Source organism: Solea solea, chromosome 16, assembly GCF_958295425.1.
Source record: "Solea solea chromosome 16, fSolSol10.1, whole genome shotgun sequence".
NCBI lineage: Eukaryota > Metazoa > Chordata > Actinopteri > Pleuronectiformes > Soleidae > Solea > Solea solea.
In genome coordinates, this window is record NC_081149.1 from 25,690,995 (window position 1) to 25,715,994 (window position 25,000).

Genomic DNA, 25,000 nt, shown 5'->3' on the forward strand with positions numbered 1-25,000 from the left:
CACGTGACATGGACAGAGACGTCACATGACTCAGACTGAATATGCGTGATCCTCACAATACCCCCGGGGGCTTTTCACGAGTATGGAAACAGCCACAGTGGACATTAATCCAGACCTGCAGCGTTACATCTTCAACTCTCTGAGACACTTTCCCTCATTCTGACTCCAGAGAACACGCGTGACGACAGAAGTGTTTGAGTTTTCTTTAAGTTTACCTGTAACTGCTGACCGGGAAGTCTGGAACCTGGGTGCAAACGTCAGCATTGTGATTCATGACAGTGCCTGATGTGAAGTGAGGAATCCATCACCACGTCTTCTACGTTCATATAGCAGCATCCTCGTGATCTTTAGTGATCCAGTCACATGTTCTTCCGTCCGCCCGTGCTTCAACATCAAGTCTCCTGAAGTGTAAGGATGTGCCACAGTGGCGTTACCTGGGTTGACATCCATGACTGGAGCTCTGTCAAACAGAGTGTACCCACCAATGAATGGCAGACACACCTTTGCCATCACTTTTGGCAACAATAGCAATTCATGCTATGAAGTCAGTGCTCTGTAAACCAAAATACTTTACACAAAACTACCAAGAGTTTGACCTGGATCACTAAATAATATTACTAGATAACCATACACACTAGTTTGAACCTGGAAAAAAGCTCTACAGTGAGCAGATTCAGCAGATTCAGCATCTATATCCAGTGTATCACAAACACATCCAGTGCCTTTGCATAAACTTCAGTATTCAATATTATTTCAAATGTAGTTGTTTTTGCCACAATATTTTTAATTGCCATGTGATTTAAAAACAATTTAAAAGGCAGCTTTTTTATTATATATTATATCACCATTCATGCACGGCAGTTCAAAGTGAGAAGAGAGAATTTCAATTAGAATTTCAACAGCAAATAAAAAACAGCAACAATAAAAACTATTGTTTTAATTGTTATTGTTCCTAACATTCCATACTTTGTTTTTAACAATATTAGACAACTATACCTGCACAGCAAACACATTCATTTTCAGGTCATTTGCATTCACACACTATGAGATCGAGGAGGGGAATGCAGGTGTGTGTGTGTGTGTGTGTGTGTGTGTGTGTGTGTGTGTTTGTGTGTGCGTGCGTGCGTGGTGCGGCGGCGGCTGTTAAAAAGTGTTTGCATCAGCAGGTTCATCTTCAGAGGCTCTCAAATCAAATGACCGAGAATAATGTTGAGACAAAAAATGCTTGGGTCAGCAAGACTACACACACACACACACACACACACACACACACACACACACACACACACACACACACACACACACACACACACACACACACACACACACACACACACACACACACACACACACACACACACACACACAATTACACACATATGCATGTGCACACAGACACACACAGACACACACAGACATACATCCTTGCTCTCGTTGATTGTGTGTTGTTTTGGTGTTTATTTTAAAAATCTCATCCAGAAATGTTGCCCTGCAGTGGACGTGCAGCCTGTCCAGGATTCACTGGAACGTAATGTGAGGTTGAGAATGCGAGTGTCGCACGCTGGACTCAAGCGGATTCTGGTCTGAGTGTGAATGGACCCGCGGGCTTGTTTATGTGCATGCGGAAAGGCAAAGTATGACCCCGCCCTATGACTGAATGTGTGTGTGTGTGTGTGAGGCAGTATAACAAATAGGAGCTGTCAGCCAAAAGGGGTGGAGTGTGTGTGTGGAGGGGGTTCACACTGATGATTGATGACCACAGTGAGGAGAGACGGCAGAGACCCTCAGACTGTGCAGAGGTGCTGATGTCAACACTTTGTCCCAGCAGACATGCTGAACGTCCTCAGTGGGTGCAGGAAGAAGAATTAGGTTCTGAAACGGTGTGTACGTCGTTCACACACGTCCATTCACATCCATCACAAGTATTTGTGGCTGAGTTTGAGGTTAGTGCCTAAAGCCTTCATCTGTGATACATTTTCATTTAATAAACGTGTTTTCACATTACAGTTGGCATCAAGACCAGCGTGTGTGTGTGTGTGTGTGTGTGTGTGTGTGTGTGTGTAATGAAATGCAACTACAACACTCCTGTGAAATTCTTTCTCCTGAAAAAAACTAAATACCACGTTAAGGACATTGAAGATGTTGTCACAGGAAGACAACTTAAAAACCAGAATCTGTCTGTAACACTTGCAAAGTTAGGAACCTCTGGTCTCCTCTGCCTTACAGTGGTTTTAAAAATAGCAATTTGTCTTGACGCAATTTTCCTTTAACTCTGAAGCTGTTAAATTAGGGTAAAAATCCAAGTAGCCATTGTTGCTAAAGTGATGGCGATGTTGAGTCTGTTGCACTCTGTTCAACTCTGTCTTGTCAATATGGTGTTTAAGCTTAAATGTAAAGTCATGAATATGAGATAAAAAGTCGGAATTATGAGATAAAAAGTCAAAGTTATGAGATAAAATGTCAAAATTATTAGATAAAAAGTCGATAAAATGTCAAAATTATGACATAAAAAAGTCGAAATTATGAGATAAAAAGTCAAAATTATGAGATAAATAGTTGAAATAACGGAATAAAAAGTCATAATTATGCATAAGAAAGAGAGGTAGACACACCCAGCTGTTAGCTCTGACTCAGATGTAAAACAATCAAAAAAAAACCACACACTTGATGAGAGAAATCAATCAGTGAATGATAGACTGAGTCTGCTGTCTCTCTCTCTCTCTCTCTCTCTCTCTCTCTCTGTGTGTGTGTGTGTGTTTACTTGTATTTGTTACGTCTTTGCTGGCATAAATGAAGTCCTGGTTCTAATGAAGCAGGACCTGTTTATACAGGAACTGGTTGAGTTAGGTAATACAATTTGAACTGGGTTAGACATTAACTGGTTATAGTTAATGCAGCGTCTATAATATTTGTGTGTGTGTGTGCGTGCGTGCTGTGATAAGTGGGTTAAGCTCCTCTGGGTTAATGAGACTGTTTCAGATGTGACTAATTTGCTGGCTGCAGGCACCACAGTATGTTAATACTCTGCAAGTGTGTGTGTGTGTGTACGGGCGTCATAACAGACACACACGTTGACACATGTATGTCAGATCAGACACTTTACATCAGTGTAAGGTGTTAAACATGTGCTCACTCATCTCATTTGCCGTTCATGTGTTCAAAACTATATTTGACTGATGATATGACTGACAGATCGTAAACACTTTATTGTCCCACACAAACATCTCCTATATTATGGGATATAGACTAAAATATCCAGATATTATTTATAAGCCATTTACCTGTCATCATCGTGAACTCAGTTCCATCTTACATGGTCTTTGTTCACGTCACATCAGCTGCAGTGTTTTTGTGTTGGGATCATGTGGCTCGTTGTCTTCTGCTCATCAGACAATATTATGAGTGTAAACTTAAATGTCGTCTCCTTTAGCAACAATAAAGAAGAACACCATACTAACGTGACAACTCACCCACACAGACACTCTTAATGAAGGTGTTAATTGCTGCATTTTCCTAAACATGTTAATATGATGCTGCACTGTGAATGGGTACGACAGAGAAGTGTGTGAAAGTGTGAGTGAATGAGTGTGAATGGCTAAGCTGTAGTGTAAACAACATTAGCCTTTCACACTAATGTAGAAAATAAGACTTATGTGTATATAATATAATAATTATATAATAACAGGCATACATAGGATCTGTTCTGGCCATATAGAAAGTTTGGAAAACACTGGTTTGGTGAGGATCATGATGTCAGCAGAGCCGTGTGTGTGTGTGTGTCTGTCTGTGTCTGTCTGTCTGTCTGTCTGTGTGTGTGTGTGTGTGTGTGTGTGTGTGTGTGTGCGTGTGTGTGTGTGTGTGTGTGTGTGTGTGTGTGTGTGTGTGAGAACACTGGACTTAATAACAGTGAATTGGAGCAGAGTGCAGAGTTCTTTATGTTGCTGTTTTGTGGCCCTGAGCTGTGGCCCTGAGCTATCACTGATGCCTGGTGCTAATGATGATAATGACATTTGCATTGTAAATGTGACTCTTCAGCAAACAGCAACAGCACAAACATCATTGGGATAATTAGCATAGTTGTACTAATATGATGGTGCATCTCTGTTATTTCATCTGCTGCAATAAATAGACCAAATGACACAGCATGCACTGGTTATTCTGTAATTCATTACATGGATATTACAACTGCAATGAAAGAGAAAACAAGTAACTGCTGCCAATCATGTATATGTACAGATTGTGTGCACAGTTGTTTCACAGTGACTGAGTCACACGTAGTCTGACAGTAGACATGTTTGTGTGCGCCGTTTACCTTTTACAGGTTGTTATCCACTCGTAGTCCATGTTTTTCTTTTTTTTTAGACTTCTCTCTGAGTAGCTGTAGTAGCTGTAGTAGCTGTAGCTGCTGTAGTAGCTGTAGCTGCTGTAGCAGCTGTAGCAGAGACCAGTGACTTTTAGTTGAACTCAAGTTTGGGAGAGTAGTGACATGCAAAGATAGAGAAGATGGGTGATTTGTGAAAAAAACAGCAGACCCTTCTTACTTTGCTCGTATCCACTGCATCACACAAAAGTAAGACTGATCGATTGATATGTCAGACAGTTACGTTTAAAATATAATTTGCATAACAGCCAGACAATAAAAAAAAACAAGACAAAAGAAGAAGGTACAAATGAAATCTATAAAACACATAAATAGTAGAAATAGAAAACCTGCATTCTGCTTCATCGGACTGATCAACACTAGTGTTGGAGGTGCTGCTCAAGAGTCTGATGGCCTGATTTCACACTCCCTGATGACACATGTGTGAACAGATGTGTGTCGTGATGATCCTTGTGCTGGTGCAGTGACAGAAAGCCTGTTCCACAAATGAACTGGCACCAGAGAGTCTTGCTGCACTCAGAGGTGTAGCTTCCACACCACACTGTGATTGCACTGGTAATGACTCTCCCCACAGTCTCTGCTGAGAAGCTGCTGTGTGCAGTGAGACCGTGGGAGATCCTTGCTGATGTGGGTTCTGAGAAATATACCTCTGTATAGTGGGGGGTGTTGCTCCTTTCTCCGCCTCCTTTTCACGTTGCTGTTCTCCCTCGTTGGGAAGCTCACATGCTGATGTTACTAGGGGAGGATGCTGCTACGGTTGTGGTGGTTAAAAGCCACAGTGAACACAGCATCTGGATCATGTCGTGTCCCCAGAGTGGTCACATGATCTGCTTGCGGTGACATGTTTACAGCCAGGAGAAGCAGCTCTTTACAGCTCAGTGTCCTCTGAACAAACTGCACATCCACACACCAGCTGTGGTTTGCAGACATGCAGACATCGGCCTCTGATCCGTCTCTGCAGTGGATGTGTGTGTGTGTGTGTGTGTGTGTGTGGAACAGCAGAGCCGAGTTCACTTTCACTGAGCTTCCACCAGTGGAGTCGTTGTTCGTGCTTTAGTGTGAAGTTCTCCTGGTTCGTCTTCAGTCCAAACACAACCTTCATACCTGCTACTGCTAAAAGAGCATTTGTTTAGTCCTCCTAGTTTCATTTATTCAAAATGAACTGCTTTGATGAATCAGTGCCACAATCACACAGAATAATTCAACATGCCTGCTTAGTCCCTCCATCCCATAATCACCTGACGCCAACAAGAAGGAGCAGCATTTGGCGACCAGCAGTGACACAGTCCCAGAACTGTCTTTTGGAACAATTGTCTTCCTTCCAACAGATGAAATTCCTTCTTATGTTCAAAAGCTTCAGTAGATGAAACCTGAGGCGCGTGACTTTGTCCTTAGCTCTGAGTTCCAGCTCCTGTAAATGACCATCAACTATCACAAAACACAGTTGTACCCACTCCCACTCACAGCTGAATGACATTCCCATGGTCACAGACCGACCTCCCTGCAGGTGAAGGTCCACAATTATTACAAGCATATTTAGCCAAGGGTCAAAACATAAAGGCCATAAATGCCTGTTTATATGCAAATCTGCAAATAGCTTTTTACTTTAGCAATGTTCAATTCATTTGGATAAGATCTCTTGTCGTGATGGGAGCAGTTTCAATTGTGACTTCTCTTTGCAAGAACATGGAAGTATGGTGTCATGTGGGATCTGTCACTCATGATCTGTCACTCATGATCTGTCACTCATGATCTGTCACTGGACTTCACAGAGGTTTGAAGTTTGTTTACACATAAATGCAGCAAAACAAATCCAACTTCCTGCATATTTGACTGTGTAGTTTCCGTGTTTCCTTCAGTGGAACCACCGATGGTTGGAACCAACCGTCGTGTGTTGTAGTCAGTATATTGCTATTATATGTGTCCAGCCATGGAAACAGCAGCAAAGGGTGAGTTATAAGCTTTCCATCAATGTCTAACACATGGAAATCTGAACATATTTGAAAAAAAAAAAAGAGTTATTGACCATGTTGTGCATTAGAGAGGCGAGCGAGTGTAACAGGAACCAAACAGTGAAGAATATTAATATTAGGAACATCTGGCATATGGAATAACATGGTTCACATTTGCATGACATGTTAATGTCGTTGGGTTCTCTGCTAACATTCACTCACTCACTCACTCACTCATCCATCTACCACTTCATCCTCCACATGAGGGATGTAGAGGGTGCTGGTGCCAATCTCAGCTGACGTAGGGTGAAGGCGGGGTCCACCCTGGACCTCACGGCCTCAAACAACCATTCACTCTCACACTGATCCCCATAATTCATGTTTCTAGACCAGTGTTGTTTTTGGCAGACATTTTAGATTTAGTCGTAGTTTGAATCTTTTGGACTAAAATCTTTATTGTTTTAGTCAAATCTTAGTCATGTGATAGATTTAGTCCAGTTTTAGTCGACAAAAACTCTTTAACATTAACATTAACATTAACCTCATCCATCCTTATGTTTATGAAGAGTTACTCATCAACTATTAAACATTCCATTTTATCAGCTGTACACAATAAGTTATTCTGCTAATCTACACGTGGTTAAAGGTGAATACACTTTCACTATACTGTACATCGCATGATGGAAGCAGACTGCATTATTTAAAACATTTGTGCTGTTTGAAAATGCATAAAGGTCACATGTGACATATGTGAATGGTGGAGAGTTAAAGCACCGGAAAATAAAGTCTGCGTCAGAGAAGCTGCCACACAACTCTCATCACTGCACTGTATCCCAAATTATATGCTTTAGTTTCCAAGACGACTCATTTTTAAAAAGTGAGGAGGCTGTGTGTGTGTGCGTGTGTGTGCGTGTGTGTGCGTGTGTGTGTGTGCGTGTGTGCGTGTGTGCGTGCGTGTGCGTGTGTGTGTGCGTGTGTGCGTGCGTGTGCGTGTGTGTGTGCGTGTGTGTTCTCATCCTGACATGAATTATTTACAGCATGCCTGCACGGCCTGGGAACCCTGCTATTTTCTGTGGGTGTAAGGCGAGTGCAGCTCAGCTCTGCTCATCACAGCTGTTACATAACGTTCCCAGTCCCGAGCGACTGTGTGTGTGTGTGTGTGTGTGTGTGTGTGTGTGTGTGTGTGTGTGTGTGTGTGTGTGTGTGTGTGTGTGTGTGTGCAGCAGTCCTCTGCAGCACCGTAGCATCACACATGTTGAAGCCAGTGGTCAGTGTCAGTGTGTCACTTGGTCTGTGAGGTTGCTGTATATGATGACATGATGATGTGCTCCATCATTACTCACAGGTTCCATCATGTCTTAAACACATTTGTCTAACTCGTCTAACATCAGACAGGTCACAGGTCACAGGTCACATCCTGGAGTCACCAACTCAGCCTGGTCCATTTTCATGTAATGATGAATGAATGAATGAATGAATGAATGAATGATGACTTACCTTGTCATCTTGTTGTCATGTGCTTCTTAATGTGTTCTATATAAACAAAGGTTAGCACATGAATGTGGTGTTTGTCGTGTTTAACTCAAGACAAAGTGACCAAAAAACAACAACTATCGTGTCTAAGTCACACATAGTTGTTCGGATTTTAACCAAACTTGGTGCACTTGTTCCTCTCATGATAACAAACAAGGTCCTCCCTACTTCCATTAGCTCCGCCCACCCAGAAGTCGGCCATTTTGGAAAAACCAAAAAGACTAGTCTGTGCGTTTGAACAAACTCGTCCTAGCAGCGTCAGACTTAGCCCATGTGTTCAAGACGAGTTCATGATTCAAAGTTGTCAAAGGATTTTGTCTGCGTAAAAAAGGCGTGGCCTCAGCAATCTGACAAATTTGAGTTTAAATGGCAGGAAAACTACTTTTTTAACCAAACTGATCACACCTGTTGCTCTCATGATGAGTCATTTTTTTGTGTATATGTGGTCAGACATGTCCTCTCCGTGTCCTCTGTCCAGTCACATGCAGTATGAGGGTGAGGCGCATGAACACTCTAAAGTGTGAGTGTGACACTGTGATGGAATGGAAAGTTGTGGGTCAGGGAACTGCTAGTTGTTATCATTGCTGTTATTATTAAAGCTATTGTAGCGTCGACTCTAATCTCTATCATTTTGAATGATATAAATAGTTTTTGGAGAATCATCATCAGTGGTTTGAGCAACTTTGTGACATCCCTCTGTAGAGTGAACATAGACTGTACACACACTATGACGTGCCTGTGTAGTGTTTAGTTAGTTTAATAAATCTATCATTTAAAGCAGACAAGTGACAATCACATGACAGATAATGTCTTTAAAACACAAGGGAAGTTGGATCAAATGATTTATTTGTAGTTGTTTTTATGTCGTCAGTTTTATTCCAGAGAAAGAAAATCTGAATAAAAAACCTCATCATCTGCGCTGTAAGTCACTCTGAGTGATGAGTGTTTATCACAGCTGATTCTCACTCAGCCACAGTGAGGAAACAGTGCGATGGTGTGACTCCTAATCACTCTCTGTGTTGTGTTGTGTTGTGTTTGTTCTGTGTTCAATGCAAATGTACCTGCTCTCAGATCTGTATCATATCATCAGATATCATCAGATCGGGACAGGGTTTTGAATCTGGTTTAAATCTGTTTCTTCACGTTCAGCTGTCCTCTCACAGAGAGGCAGGACATGCACAAACATTGACCGAGTTTGTTTTAAGATGACGAGACTGAGTCTACTGAAATAACAGTTCTTAATGTCACTGTAAGGATAAGGAAAGAAGATTTACTTTGGTCTAACTGTGAGTTGAGTGCATGTTACAGCTGAAGATCCCTCACCTCACTCTTCTCTGAAACCTTCATTTAGCATCACATCTCCAAACATGTTGAGTTAGTTTGTTCACTGTGGGCTTCACTTCTGTGAAGTTACACACTCTCTGACGCTCCTGATATAAACATCACAGTTGAAATTGAAATACAGATCCAAAAAGCAATTATGTGCAAATATGACTTCATTGAAAGAAATGAAGCTGGAAGGTCAGAGGTCAGGTGGATTAAGAATGCTGTGAAATCCTGTTTTATTGGTATTGGTGCAGGGACACATGGATACCAGTTAAAAAAGAAAGAAAGAAAGAAATCAGTTGGCAGATAAATAAAACAGATGAAGACAAAGGAGGACGTGTACCATGGAGACACCCCGTCCCCACAGGTGTCACTTAATCTGTTCAGCATGCTTTCATAAGATGCACCATCAGCCGTTTCACTGACCCATTCCTTAACCCGTGGGACTTTTGCTGTGGACACTTAGTGTCTTAAAATAACTCCAGCAGCTGTTACTGCGCCCACAGAAATGATAGAACAGTGTGTTCATGATTGATTATTCACGATTCATCCTTTATACCTGGATAATTGTGCTCTGTGCACGAGACGGACCAGCACACGGTGTAACCCATGTTTCACCACAGTTTGTGTTACTGAACGACTTCTCGTGTTAAACATAAGCTCGTGTTACTCGTGTGTGACGTCATTCTACGACGCCTTCACACCATTAATGCCTGGTGACATTTGAGAAAGTAAACGGTAAATGCATCCATGTATGCATTTAGAACCCAGTCTGAGTTTAGAGCACATTTCAAACAATAAACACATTCATTCCTTTATTTATAACAACATTAGTTGAATCAAGTTTTACTTTGATCTGGGGTTAAGACACTGGGAGATTGTCCTGTCCTTCAGTCACATGGACCGAGGACACCTGAGGACTGTGCGGCTGTTGGACAGATATGGCTCCATGGACACGAGATGATGCGTTAGAAAAGCATTCAGGCATCAGGCTACGTGGTGACTCAAGGCTGAAAACATGGGAGGTTCCCGCCAGAGTTCCCTCTGAAAACAGGACGGAAAAAGTTTGACGAACCAACAAACCAAACAAGTACCTGTGTGTGAAGCCAGGAATGGTCGACTCTTTGTCATGCAGCGCTGACTTTGTGGATTAAAGAGAAGAGTTCCAGGATCCAGACCCTGAGACACAGCTGCTGTCAAACCAAAGCGTTGTTTAAATATTCAGACACATATTAAGACCCCTAACAGAGCCTTCCTCTTTTCAGTGTTTCATGTGCTGCCACATTTCTTATCTTTGTACACGCTAGTGTTGACCACATTAAGAAGCTCTTTCTTTCTTTCTTTCTTTCTTTCTAATCACTTGTGGGAATGTAACGAGCTCGTCACAGACAAATGTACATGAGGGTGAGGTGGAGAACAGGCTTCCTCTAAAATGGGCTGTATTCTTGTATGGTGCATTCTGGGGGATGTGTACATGTGTGGGAGTTTAGAAGAGCTCCTGCCACGCAGATACAAACAAGCTCACATGATTTCTGTCCATTTTACTGGGAGCACATAGAGCTGCTGTGCATCAAGACACACACACACACACACACACACACACACACACACACACACACACCGTATACTCACAGCGCTGACTGAAGGAACATCCCCTGTTTGCATGTGGGAGCTGCTGCAGTGGAGAGAAAAGCCTGTTTTACTGGATTATGTTAATGACTGAATGGAAATCATCTCTCTCTCTCTGTGTGTGTGTGTGTGTGTGTGTGTGTGTGTGTGTGTGCGTGAGTGCGTGAGTGCGTGTGTGTGTGTGTGTGTGTGTGTGTGTGCGTGCCTGCCTGTGTGTGTGTGCGTGCGTGCGTGCGTGTGTGTGTGTGTGTGTGTGTGTGTGCGTGCCTGCCTGTGTGTGTGTGTGTGTGCGTGCGTGCGTGCGTGCGTGTGTGTGTGTGTGTGTGCGTGCCTGTGTGTGTGTGTGCTGCAGTGTGTTGACAAAGCAGTTCCCAATTGAAGCAAGTCCCTGGTTACACTGTGGCGAGCTGACAGTGAGCCAGGATTTCAGCTTTGAATGTGTTTCACACACGTGTGTGTGTGTGTGTGTGTGTGTGTGTGGTGGTGGTGAAGGATACAACAAAAACAGCCGGTGGTGGAAGGTAGAAGTCATGTGACGGAGCGTGCTGTGCCTGCATTATGTGTGTGTGTGTGTGTGTGTGTGTAATGGAGAATAATACAAAGCAAGTTATTAGCCCCAAAGCTAAGTATCAGAGTTAATGCCTGCAGCAGATGTGATGCAAATGAAGTAAATAGCCGACATGAAATGAGCATATTGTACTGTAGGACAACCCCCATCACACTCAGGTGTGCTCAGATATTATATTTAGGACACTGCACCTGCTGCTTCATCCCTAACCTGAACCCAACCACAATCTCACTTAACCGGCGCTGCCTCGTTAGGACGAGGTTTGGATCTTCATGAGGACGACGACGGTCGTGACCAGGTGTTTGAGCGCTGGGGGAGTGTTGGGGAGCTGCAGCCAAGGCGAGGAAGACTCTGGACAGGTCACCAGTCCATCGCAGGGCAAACACACAGTGTTACCCTGTGTTACAGGAGTCTCCAACCCACCAATCACAAACCACCTGCCCATAGAGCGAAGAAATACACCATCACCGTATGCTTGATTTATGTTTGAAAAGCAGCAACGGTGGCTCAGAGGTAGAGCAAGTCGTCTTTCAACTTGAAGGTTGTGGATTTGATTCCCAGCTCCGCTAATTACACGCCATGTGTCCTTGAGCAAGACACTTAACCCCACAATGCTCCTGACAGCCGTGCTGAGTGGGAGTGGGAGTGACCAACGATTGACACGATAGTAAAATGACAGTTAGAGAATGGAGTGGGTGTGTATGTGATGATGTCACAGACCTGCTGTGTGTTTACATAAACGATCTTCAGTGAGTGAGACAGAGATGAGTCCATCTACACACCAAGTTCTTAGGTTTCCCCGACTCCGCCCACCATTTTCTCATCCAGACACATTTCGTCTGTTTTCATTGTAAAACATGATGATTGTTGACAGTCTCCATCTCACTAATGTTCTGCAGTGTGTGATGAGCCACGGTTTTCCAGGGTCAGAAATCAGAAAGAAGAATATCTGTGAAGTGTGTGTGTGTGTGTGTGTGTGTGTGTGTCTGTGTGTGTGTGTGTCTGTGTGTGTGTGTGTGTGTGTGTGTGTGTGTGTGTGTGTGTGTGTGTGTGTGTGTGTGTGTGTGTGTGTGTGTGTGTGTGTGTGTGTGAGATGCAACCTGATGAGGAAATGTATACTAATGTGGTGTCTGAAGGGTGCAGTGGACGAGGTCCGGGTTCTTGTTGGGCGGGGCTCTGTGGTGCTTCTTCTTTACCACTTTTACGTGTCAACTATGCCTTGTTGTCATAGCTCTCTGTATTGTATCACCACATGACGACCACAGGGGGCGCTGACATAGTCACAGAGACAAACAACCGTCCACACTCACACTTACGGTCAATTCAGAGTATCACACACACACACACACACACTACACACACTAGCACTTACTGTACCATCGACCTTCTCATCACTGCTTGTATCAAGTGCTTGTGAAAGTTCCTGAAACGTTTAAATCCGGCCAAAGTGAAACGAGCTGCTGTGACGTGAGGTCGCAAACATTGAAACGTGATGTATTTCAAATACACGTCACAATGCACACACTCCAGTATCTTTCATGTTAAAGTATCTGCAGCATCCATCTCTATCAGTTTGTCTATTTTTGTTCTCATGCTGTCTTTCACCCACTCATCTCTAACCACTTAAGTGTTTAACCCTTTAACTCATCACGATTCACCAAAATCTTGACCCTAAACTTAATTAGATCTCCAGAAATGAGGTTGGTTACCAGGTTTGAGTCTGCATGAGGACGACTGCTACTGATGAGGTCAGTGTTTATGAGACACACACACACACACACACACACACGGGTCAGCCATGATGCTTTTGAATAAGCAGAGGAAGCTTATCTTCATGTTGCCTTGGAAACATAGAGAGGAAATGTTTCATATGTCCTTGGAACATCTAACGTGTCTCGCTCACTCGCTCTCTGTGTGTGAACTCTTCAGGTCCTTTTCTGGCATAAACGCTGACCTTGTCAGGACCAGTATCCCTAATGAGGCAGGAAGGGGTTAAGTTCAGTAAGATTTGAGTTGCTGGTTGAGAATCAACTTCCTTTCAGCTGGTTTTTAATGCTGTGTAATATAATGATTATGGGATGTGCAAAACAGTGTTTTTTTTTAATGTGTATCATAATTAACTGCTGAAAAATCATTCATTCACTGTCTGATTTTTACACATTCATATGTTGATTCATTCATGTGTGCGTGTGTGTCACATCGCGCTCTGTGTTGAGGAAAGGCTGAAGTGAACCTTGGGAATGAGCCCACACACATCCATGTCCCGAGGTTTCACTGAAGGACTCGTCATCATTTAGTGAACAACACTTACTAACGTGTAACTTACTCAGTGTGCAGCATGGGAATAAAGACATGGGTAAATAGGGCGTGAAGTCACAGAGAAAAGGTGCTTTCAGGGTTCAATCACGTTATTTCTCATTATAATTTCTCTCAGTGACTCGGTTTCTATTGGACTTTGCTAAACTGTGTGGTTTAAGCTTGTCATGTAGTTTTTGGTTTAGTTCCATGTCTCTGTAATTTCCTTGCTCTCTGTCTCTGCTTCCTGCTTTACTCTGTCGTGTCTCGTGTCTTCGTCCTTGTATCCTGATGCTGTGATGTGACTGCATGTCTCACCCTCATGTGTCTCACCCTCTCAGTGTATTTCCTCTGCGCCCCTCGTTGGTTATAACGTACAGATAATCTTCTCTAAAGCTGCACGTCGTCACTCACAGATGTTTACGTTGTCATTACTAAAACGAAAGATATTTTATATGTATTTTATTTTATAGGAATTGCTACTAAAGTGTAGTAGAGTTTTATTTGATATTTTTTGTTAAATAGTTGAATATGTATAATCAGTATTAAATCATTAAACACTAAGTGAAGACACTTTTCAGTAAAGACACCAGAAGACGATAATGATGTTCACATCCATTTATTTAAAGATAAAGTCCATATTGAAATAACTGAAAACTCAGCTTTATTTAGATTATCCTTAAAACAACTTTTACTGGTGTTGTGTTATTATGCACAAATGTGTCAGTGAATACGACAACAATAAAAATACAAACTTTGTAACAGTACTGACACGTCACTTCACTTCCTGTAATGCACTGCAATTTCAAATGAACATTAAAGTGCTTTTATTTATGAAGTAAAAGTGAGACGTGTTGTTGTCTTTGCTCATCACTGTCAGGTCATGTGACAAACGCAGCTCTCGTGAACTCTATGTAAGATTATCAATAAAACTGCTATGACGCAGTAAAGTGAGCCGTGTGATTATGACTATAAAACAACATGTGCAGGGAATCACAAAGGCTTTACATGCTCATAATACCAGTTACTTTTCTCATAAAGTCACTTTTAATTGTACACACAGATGCTAACATGCTACTAAGAAACATCAGGGTGAAGATTCTGACCTTAGAGAAAGCTTGACCTCCAGTGACCACAGATGAGCGGGTGGACGCTGTCGTCAGGCTGCAGCCTGTGAATGTCCTTGACTCTGTCCTCCACATGTCACACTTAACTGCCGCTCATTACAGAGGCTGTAATTCTGCCACACTGACACATAAAACAAATGGATGCAGTTGTTAGGGGTCGATGATGGTCTGTGTGAACTCAAAGCATTCCTACAACCACTCACTTCGTCATGTCTACGTCATGTCTACGTTTCTTTTACCTCGGACAGCAAACCAGACCCTATCTGGAGGTTTTTCACGAGTTTACAGTACATACAGTATATACAGTACATACAGTACATACAGTACATACAGTACATACAGTACATACATATATATCCTGTTTATACGGTTAATCTGCCACCACTCAGCAGTCGTCAGGATTAGTAGTGTCACCTCCCAAAAGATGAAAGGCCCGTGGCTGAACCAGGATCTGAACTGGTGACCTCCTTGCTGTGAGGCAACAATGCTCGCCACTTTACCACTGTTTGCTTCACCTGCATATCAATGTAAACTTCCTTTAGGGCTGAACTCTAAAATGTCTTTGTAATACTCCACAAGTCCAACATTTACTTCAAGATTTAGCCTCATGTTGAACTCAGGTGTGTTCCTTGGCAAACCTCAAGTTCTCCCACAATCCCACAGTTATGCTTGAAATACTCCAGTTTGAGGCGGAGTTTACTGTGTGATCTACATACAGTATATTACTGCGCCGTCATCATGACTCTCTCTCTCTCTCTCTCTCTCTCTCTGTCTCTCTCTCTCTCTCTCTCTCTCTCTCTGTCTCTCTCTCTGTCTGTCACTGCAACATGCAAACACTGATCCTGATCATTAAACGACACACACACACACATATGCAAAGCCATGATGTCCAAGGATCCCATACCTCCGTCCTATAATCAGATCTATCAGCTGACATTTCAGGAGGTCTCTAATCAAAGCTGAACTTCATCACATGTCATTCAGTTTCTAACCTGGGACAAGAAAGACTTTGGAGTGCAGTGTTTTGGTTGGAGAAGCTGAATGAAGATAAAAGCAGTCAATCTGTCTGTTGTTCATTAGAGATCGGGAATTTCAACTCTCCTCTTACACGACACACAGCAGGGCACAGGAGCAGTGGTCAGCTCTTATCTAATTACATTCTGCCAACTGCCTTCCACTAAAGATTTAGTGAAGACTACAACTCCACTGATGAAGTCTACGGGAAAATGAGCTTATACTTCTCACTTAGTTCATAATGTCTGTAAATAATTTCCCTGTCAAGTTCACGTTCTCAATCACGAGGGAAAACTGTTAGGAACGTTGTAAATGTGTTATATTTGCACACAGTAATCATGAGACACACTAAACAGAAGCTGTTTGGATTTCATGCACACCATCGTTTTAGCTTGTTACTGGTAACCAAGGCTTGTTCTCGGATGCAAAACACTGCAAATATGAGTGGACACCAGTGTGACTGACGGCTGGTATCATCCAATAGGAGACGGGTTTCAGTGACGTCACGTCACGTCGGTGAACTTCCATTCGCAAAAGCATCAACAAATTGTGAAACGTGAGGCTTTAAAATGGGAATTCAGACTCTTATGGTTGACGTCACGAGCCATCCTGGAACAAAGGCGGCTTCCAGGAAAGTACAAGGTGTGGAGCTCTCTTCTTCTTCTTCTTGATGGCATGGAGACATGGCATGTCTCCATTTTGTGGGTTTGGTGGGTGCACAGGTCAATGAAGGCCAATCCCAGCCCAGAATACTCTCATGTCAGAGAGGATGTAGAGCCCTGAGGTGCAGGCACAAAGTCTTTCTTGGCAGACTTGTGCTGCTGCCTCTGGTCTCACTGAGGACTGCTTCAGTCCACTTCAGTTCACCAAAAAGATACTTTTTTTGCCAATCTTGTGGATGGGATTCTGGTCACATGGCCAGTCCATCTAAGCTGTGCCTTTGCCAGCAGGGTGGGGTCTCCTCAGGCAGCTCAGGGGGAGGTGCTTCAGCGTCCTGGCATGGCGCTGTTGGACTGTCCAGGTCTCACACCCGTACAGAAGGGTTAGACCTTCAGTTTTGTCTCCTGATGAGTCACGCAGGCGTCCACAGCTGCACTCTCTGCTGAAGATCCTGTACGTGCACAAAGATGTCTGAAAACTTCCATCCACACGTGGCTTGGGTGACACATTTCTAATTAACATTTTTTATGCTGTTTTCTTACTTCACAACTTCCTGTTTTTGTGTGGCACTTCCAAACGTGTTTGTTTGTTTGTTTGCTTTGTAAACAGTGTGGAAATGTAATATTACACTGACGTGTGACGACATGACGAAGTGACCTCAGGATGTTCTTGTAATTATTCAGTGCCCGACAAATTATTGAATTAAATGAAACAATGAATTCATGAATAAAAGTTCGCTGTTACTCGGGACACCAGCGCTAACGACACTTATTCATAATAAGCTGTGGTTTTAACAGCGTTTCATAGCTTAGACATTAGAGTGATGTTCTGTAGGTTTATTTTCAGAAGCTTCTTCAAATGCAAGCTTTTCAGTCACAGGGCGTTTCCTTGTTCCTCGGTGGAGGTCAAAGTTCGCAGCGCACTTGTTTACGTCCGATGATCAAAGCGCCGCATTTCCATTGAAGCTTTTATGTAATGAACCAACTGTGATGCTAACGCTCACCGCGATGCCTGTTTTTCTAGAAGCAACGTTGTCTTTGAAAGTTGTTGTCCTGAGAATCTGACTGAGGCCAAAGTAATGGCAGATACTACTCACATCTACTTACATGTTCAGTATTAATATTAAGTATTATTACATTTGAAAGTTGAAAGATGAAATGAATAAATGAATAAGAGGAAGCCATCAGAGTGCACAAACCTTCCACCAAGCTCACTCACTTTTCTCCTTTATCTCACAAGGTTAAAGATGTTTGATTGTGTTTGGGATGGTAAGTGGCTAGCATTGCTGCCTCACAGCAAGAAGGTCACCGGTTTGAATCATAGAGGGCCTTCCTCCAGCCCCCAGTGACCTTCACGTAGAGGATAAAGTGACAGAAAATGAGTGAGTGAGTGAGTGTGAGAGTGAATCAAGTTCCAGATCATTTCTGTTTTGGTCCATAACTCAGATCCTCTGAATATTTCATGCGAGTCTGTTCTTTGGTGTTGGAGTTGTTCTGCTCACAAGCAGACAAATGAGGCTCAAACACCAGCTCCCTGGCAGAGTAACGCAAGAACAAAGAGCCAAATGAAAATCTGGCTCTGGAGTCCGGAATGAGCAGGTCTTTCAGTCAGTCCTGCACTGCTACTGTGTGTGTGTGTGTGTGTGTGTGTGTGTGTGTGTGTGTGTGCTCATCCTGTCTCTGTGGTGTTACTTTGGTCACGCCCTGCTCCACATCATCCTAAACCATCTGTCAAGTACATGACCAGGACACTCAAACATCTGGCCGGAACTTGCCCTTTCTACATCCCATCATGCTGCGTCTCATCCTCTCCCTCCCTTTCTGTGTCACTGCAACATCAAATGTTTGTGAAGAAGATGGAACTCTCTCTCTCTTACTGTTTGTTACCTCTGACCTGGTTGAGCTTAGAGAATGTGCAGACCCCTGTATGGATCCAATCTCTTAATTGGAGCTGCCATGCTGTTACTTCCTCATTATGTCGCTTCAAACTCTCATAAAAGACTCGCAGGACTCACTGTGATTGTGAGACTTGGTGTTTAATCCGTATTCTACTGTCATTTTACATTCTAACATTATATTTTGGAATGTTTGTCTGTACAACTGTGTCTAAGTAAACATAGGATTCTGTATTCAGTCGTCCGATAAGGCAACGATGCACACGGTCTCTGTTATTATTCGACACAATGGAGCGTAAATCTGCTCTTTAGACATGACCTTATCATGCATCATGTGATCGACCTGCATCTCAATGTAAATGTCTTTCAGGGCGGGGTCACAGCATGACAGAACGTCCCGATAGGACCCCCATGGCCCCACCCCGAGTCTGTTGGCATGACTTTATAGCTTATTTGTTAAAGCTGCAGTAGGTAAGCTTCTGGGAAAAATAGATAACCCCTAAACCACGTTTTCAGGTGTAAACAGTTTATGTGTATCCAGTAATGTTGTTGGTCCAGGTGCAAATCTTCTCAGTTTGGTTTAAAGTATTGAAATGATACATAAACATCAGTGTACTGCCTCCCTCTGCTCAAAGACCAGCTACTGCATCAACATGTTGCCATTGCTTTTCTTAGTCTCCTCTTTTGTCACCACGTTCCCTCACTCAGCTCTCAGCCCACTTCTCAGCATTAGGTGGAGTTAGCCTCACAAGACGGGGTTTAGTTCAAAGAGTGAGGGGAAGGAATTACAAGCAGTTGACAATGATTCAGTGTGGAGCGCCGCGTCCGGCACTTAAAGGGGAGAGAAACACCTGCACGGTGCTGCTAACGTCTGAAAAGGTGTTTACAGCATTTTGGTATTTGGAATTCTGCGCCATGACAGGAAATGAGACACATCCAGACTGCAGCTGCACATGAGAGGAGACAGGACTTTCTGTTTCTTTTTCTTCACCTTAACATCGAGGATTTTGATCCTAATACAATATCATGGATGAATAAATCAAACATTAAAAAGTCAGCGAGACTTCTCGTTAACGCCGTCGCTGTCGACTGCAGCGGTGATTTCTCTGCTCACTGTTGCCTTCTGACTTCCTTTGATCCAGCTGACAAACAGAGTCACTTTGTTCTTTTGAAATTCTTATTCTCAGTCTCTGTCATATTTCACATTTCTCGCCGAGATCGGGTGAGATACATATATTTTATGAACATGAGACCAGGCGCACAGTGATGTCTGCACCTGAAGAATCAGCCTCTGCGTTCACCTGTAGACTCTCCTACTACTGTAGACTCTCCTACTACTGTAGACTCTCCTAATACTGTAGACTCTCCTACGACTGTAGACTCTCCTACGACTGTAGACTCTCCTATGACTGTAGACTCTCCTACTACTGTCGACTCTCCTACGACTGTAGACTCTCCTACGACTGTAGACTCTCCTACTACTGTAGACTCTCCTACGACTGTAGACTCTCCTACTACTGTCGACTCTCCTACTACTGTAGACTCTCCTACTACTGTCGACTCTCCTACTACTGTCGACTCTCCTACTACTGTCGACTCTCCTACTACTGTCGACTCTCCTACGACTGTAGACTCTCCTACTACTGTAGACTCTCCTACTACTGTAGACTCTCCTATGACTGTAGACTCTCCTACTACTGTCGACTCTCCTACTACTGTAGACTCTCCTACTACTGTCGACTCTCCTACTACTGTCGACTCTCCTACTACTGTCGACTCTCCTACGACTGTAGACTCTCCTACTACTGTAGACTCTCCTACGACTGTAGACTCTCCTATGACTGTAGACTCTCCTACTACTGTCGACTCTCCTACTACTGTAGACTCTCCTACTACTGTAGACTCTCCTACTACTGTCGACTCTCCTACGACTGTAGACTCTCCTACTACTGTCGACTCTCCTACTACTGTAGACTCTCCTACGACTGTAGACTCTCCTACTACTGTAGACTCTCCTACTACTGTAGAGTAGTGTTAGCAGAGCAGCAGCTCTCTCTCTGAACTGCCCTGTGATTGGTCCAAGCCTCTTCTGATGCTGCAGATTTAGTAATGAGGCTGTAAAATGATGCTGAAAGGTTCTTATATAATTATTGATCAGCTGGTGTCCTAACAAGAACAGCTGTATGTGTGTACTCTTATTTTACTAATAGATTCTGTTCTAGGGACATGTTAGTGGGGAGGAGATATGAATGGAACTGATCAATGTACAAGTGATCAAGTCTATTTAATGAAAAAATGAGAGACAGAGACATAGAGAGAGAGCGAGAGACAGAGAGACAGAGAGACAGAGAGACAGACAGAGAGAGACAGAGACACAGAGAGAGAGACAGAGAGCATACATGGTGAACACTTCCTTCTTCTTCCACACCTCCACACCACTGACCAATCACTGCACGCCGTGGGCAGGACTGTCAAATTTGGAAAGTTCCAAAAACTGACAGACACAGCGCGGGTGTCTGGTGTAATGTGACGATTCTGTGGTGAACAAAGGTTTTTCTTTTTCTTCTTTTTAATGAAACAAGATACAAAACCAAGGGAATACACCAGTGTCCAAATGGAGGAGTAGTGCAGGACTGCGAGGGAGGAAAGAAGAGGAGAAGAAGAGAGTTTTGGGAAAGCTGCTGCTTTCATTCACAGTGGCACCTCCTCCCTCCTCTTCCTCCTTTGGCTCATTCCCCCACTACACACACACACACACACACACACACACACACACACAAAGCCATCCATAATTGATGCTAGCTGTAGATAGACACTGGAGGGCTGGACTTTGTAGTGCAGCTGGATGTGCATGGAGGAAGGCAGAGGCGAGATGGTAGAGCAGGTACCTCTGAGAATACACACCGTCTTTCCTCTCCCTCTCTCTCTCTCTCTCTCTCTCTCTGTGTCTCTGTGTCTCTCTCTCTGTCTCTCTCTCTCTGTCTCTCTGTCTCTCTCTCTGTGTCTCGCTCTCTCTTTTATTGTCACTTCTGCACTTGCTCTCTTGGTCCACTCTATTTGTGCTGTGACTGCAGAATGCCGCGTGTCCCTTTTTATGGGTTGTGTGTGATTATGCGTGCCTGTGTGTGTGTGTGTGTGTGTGTGTGTGTGTGTGTACAGTATATGTTAAGTATGTGTGCTTTGAAGGGTTTGCACGCTCTGTTAATGTGGATGTTGGTTCGCGTGTGTGTGTGTGTGTGTGTGTGTGTGTGTGTGTGTGTGTGTGCGCCTCGTTCTTTCTTCCTTCCACATTCTTCTCATATTCTCACATATATATTCACGTGTATAGCAGCGCGAGCAGTCGATGAATTCAAGCGTTAGAGACACAGAGAGAGGGAGAGAGATGTTGGCAGTGAAAGCAAGAAAACCTGCAGGTTGGAATATGTCTGTTGTGTTTGTTCAGCAGTGAGAGGAAAGAGGAACAGAGATACACATTTATTTATTCACCCCCATTTTTGTGTCTGTTTTAATCCTCAGATGCATGTTGTTTATGTCAACACACCCAAGTTATGTTGCTGTAATCACTCCCACTGTTCATGTTAAAACTCCACTGTAATATATGTATATGTATATATATATATGTATATATATATATACATATATACAACATTTCATTCACTTGAATTAGAAATTCACACTGTCATATGTCTTTGCTGCCTTTGTTATGATAGGCAGCGGTAAATCCTGAACACTGTATTGGTTTGATGTCGCTCTTGATGCATTTATCAGTGCAATTAAGACAGTGTTCTGGCTTTTCTGTCTGTCTCTAGAAATAGAGGTACGAAATATTCATACAATAATATAATAATATTGGTTGGTTTTTGCTGTTTACCCATCACTGCTTGTCTGTGTTCATTTCCACTTGTGGCTACAACAGGGTGCTGATTTTCTGGGTCTCATATAATTCATTAGTGTTTTTTTCCCACATACGTAGACACTGTCACGCTTCACGTCCGTCTGTAATGTGCAGCTTCATTTTTATAGCACATACTTTTAAACTACAGTTCCAAAATGTTGTTCAGTTTACATCAAAACAAAGATATTCAAAGTTTGTGTAATGTATATTAAGTGATATGTGTAAGTTGAGCAGCCTTTGACTCTTGATTGCGTTTCATTTCCAACCACTAAAGTTTATATAAAGGATAACAAACTATCGTGACCCAAATCACTATCACAAATGTAGTGACTAACTTAAAGCCATATCTGTAACAGCTGGTAAATGTATCATTTCCAAGAGATGTTTAGTAAACTAAATGAAACTTGGCCCCATTTGTTTGGGGACCCAAAACAAATCTCCTGCGACCCATTTGTCGCTCCTGACCCAGACTTTGGGAACCACTGATGTAAATGATATTCATTGCCACTAGATGTCATTCTAATTTCACCTGCAACTAATTCCTCGTAACATAAATGTCCTCTGCTCATATCCATCGCAGTAAGAACTAGGGATGCGTGATGCGATACACACTATCTGTATCATACATAGTAAGCTCATGTTTTGGGCTGTTTATTTCTTCTTTATGACAGAAGAATAGTTGTTACACAGTTGGAGAATTATGTCTTTGAAATGGCACAAATGTGTTGTTACCAGCTTCATCGTTTAAAAGGTCTAAAATGACTGTATCAGTGGACGTATGCAAGCTACCCAACATTACAACATTACAACATTACAACGTTCCACAGTACGTGTTGACTTGTGCTTCAGTGATTTCTTGTTTTGCTAGAAGTCAAAGTCATTGACTGATACTCATACCTGTGCAATCCACTGCCCACAGGACACAAGAACAGAGGGATGGGGTGGACTGAACGTGAGATTAAGTACATGTTAGTAGCCCAAGGCTAATGAAAGTCTGATTGTAGACACATGCAGACGGATATTTGACAATATCTCCATACAGATAGTTATTAAATGTCTCGACTGAATACAAACATTTTGTGTAAGAGACCTTTCATAAGGCTGCTGCTCTGATGTAGGAGTGATTCAAGGTCCTACGTCTCTCCGTCAAGTTTCTCTTTCACAATATTGAGTAACTCTGTAGATTAGTGAGCAAAACTTAGAGTGAGCTTGACTATTATTTTTACCCAGATATCAAACCAGTAAACTACATCACTTCAATTCAACTAAAATCAATTCAATCCTGATTCTTTTTATTTTGATGTTATTTTATTTAAACAATAAACATTCATCAACAAATGTCATTTTTACATACATATTGGTACAACAAGTGGTCTGTATACATTATCCACTTTGTCCAATATTTCATCGTCATTAGCCTGTTGTTGGAGTTGTCACCATTTATGAGTTCAATCATTTTAAGTAAATATTTATCTTTGACTATCACAATGTCCAGTATTTTTCTGAGCTATAAAACACAAAAATGAATAATCCATACATTACATTTAACATTTAAGCATTTAGCAAACACTTTTATCCAAAGCGACTTACAGGAGAGGAGTAAGCTACAGACCAGAAATCTTAGAAAGAACTCCACTCGACAGGAACAGTGGACTGATGGAGGGTGACAGTGCCAAGGTGGAGGTAGGGGAAGTGCTAGGACAGAAGATGTTCTTGGAGGAGCTGGGTTTTCAAGAGCTTCTTGAGCTCAGTAGATCATTCCACATGAAAAGTCTGGATTGTCTTGTGTGGAGTGTTGGCGACGCTAGACGTCAAACGGAGCAGTCGAGGGCTAACGTAAGCCTTTAAGGAGGTAACCATTTAAGTAGGTGGGAGCAAACCCATGAAGCTCTTTGTAGGCTAGCATCAGTGATTTCATGTGGGCAGCTAACGGCAGCTAACGGCAGCTAAGGGCAGCATAGGGCAGCTTAGTGAACAGAGGGGTGACATGTGCCCTTTTAGGCAGATTGAAGACCAGGCACGCCGCCGCGTTCTGGACCATCTGTAGTGGTTTCACAGCACAGGTCGGAGGCCTGTTAGCAGGGCGTTACAGTAGCCGAGGCGGGCGGGAGATGATGATGCTGAGTTAGGTACGCTCTGATTTTTCTTATACTGAATAGTGCAAAGCGACATGAGCGGGCGACAGCAGCGACATGAGCGGGCGACAGCAGCGACATGATCTGTGAAGGTCAACTGGTCCTCAGTCATGACGCCAGATACAGGGAGTCGATATTAATGCAGATGTTACGATGTATTGTTGGCTTGGCTGGGAAGACCAGCAGTTCGGTTCTGGAGAGGTTTAGCTGGAGGTGATGGTCCTATAATCCAACTCCATTATTATAGTATAGATTTCATACGTTGCCAAAGCAGGTCCCTCCAGCAAACTTCCATTATGGGGCTTTTCCATTGTATGTAGAGGAGACACAACAGTAAGAGATGGATATAAGTGGTTAAACCTGACGATGCATTCACACTTAGATTCACTCACAGTCAGCATGTGATCACATCACTTACAATGGATGATAATACCAAGTGTGAACGGGGTCACATGGTGTGACCTCCACTGCATGGTGGTAAGTGGTTCTATAGTGGGGCAGTTATCACGTCTGCTTTACACACAGAAGGTCGGCTAGTGCACAAGTGGAATGGGACCTGGCTTGTTACTGCAGGGTTGAGAGACATTTGCT

General features: G+C 42.9%; 1 protein-coding gene across 12 annotated transcripts in view; it reads left to right on the top strand.

The window, feature by feature from the left end:
* rbfox1 (RNA binding fox-1 homolog 1) overlaps positions 1 to 25,000 on the top strand; it is a 118,546-nt gene that overhangs the window by 37,831 nt on the left and 55,715 nt on the right. The window contains exon 2 of one of the 12 annotated variants that reach the window (XM_058652482.1): positions 1,829 to 1,943. The exons of 10 other annotated variants lie outside the window; for them this stretch is intronic. Coding sequence is in view for 1 of the 2 variants with exons in the window: in XM_058652475.1 (XP_058508458.1) it covers positions 21,225 to 21,263 (39 nt within the window). In the remaining variant the exon portion in view is untranslated. Of the gene's footprint in view, positions 1 to 1,828; positions 1,944 to 21,172; positions 21,264 to 25,000 lie in introns of those variants that run through there. One more of the 12 variants, XM_058652475.1, reaches the window with a different exon arrangement.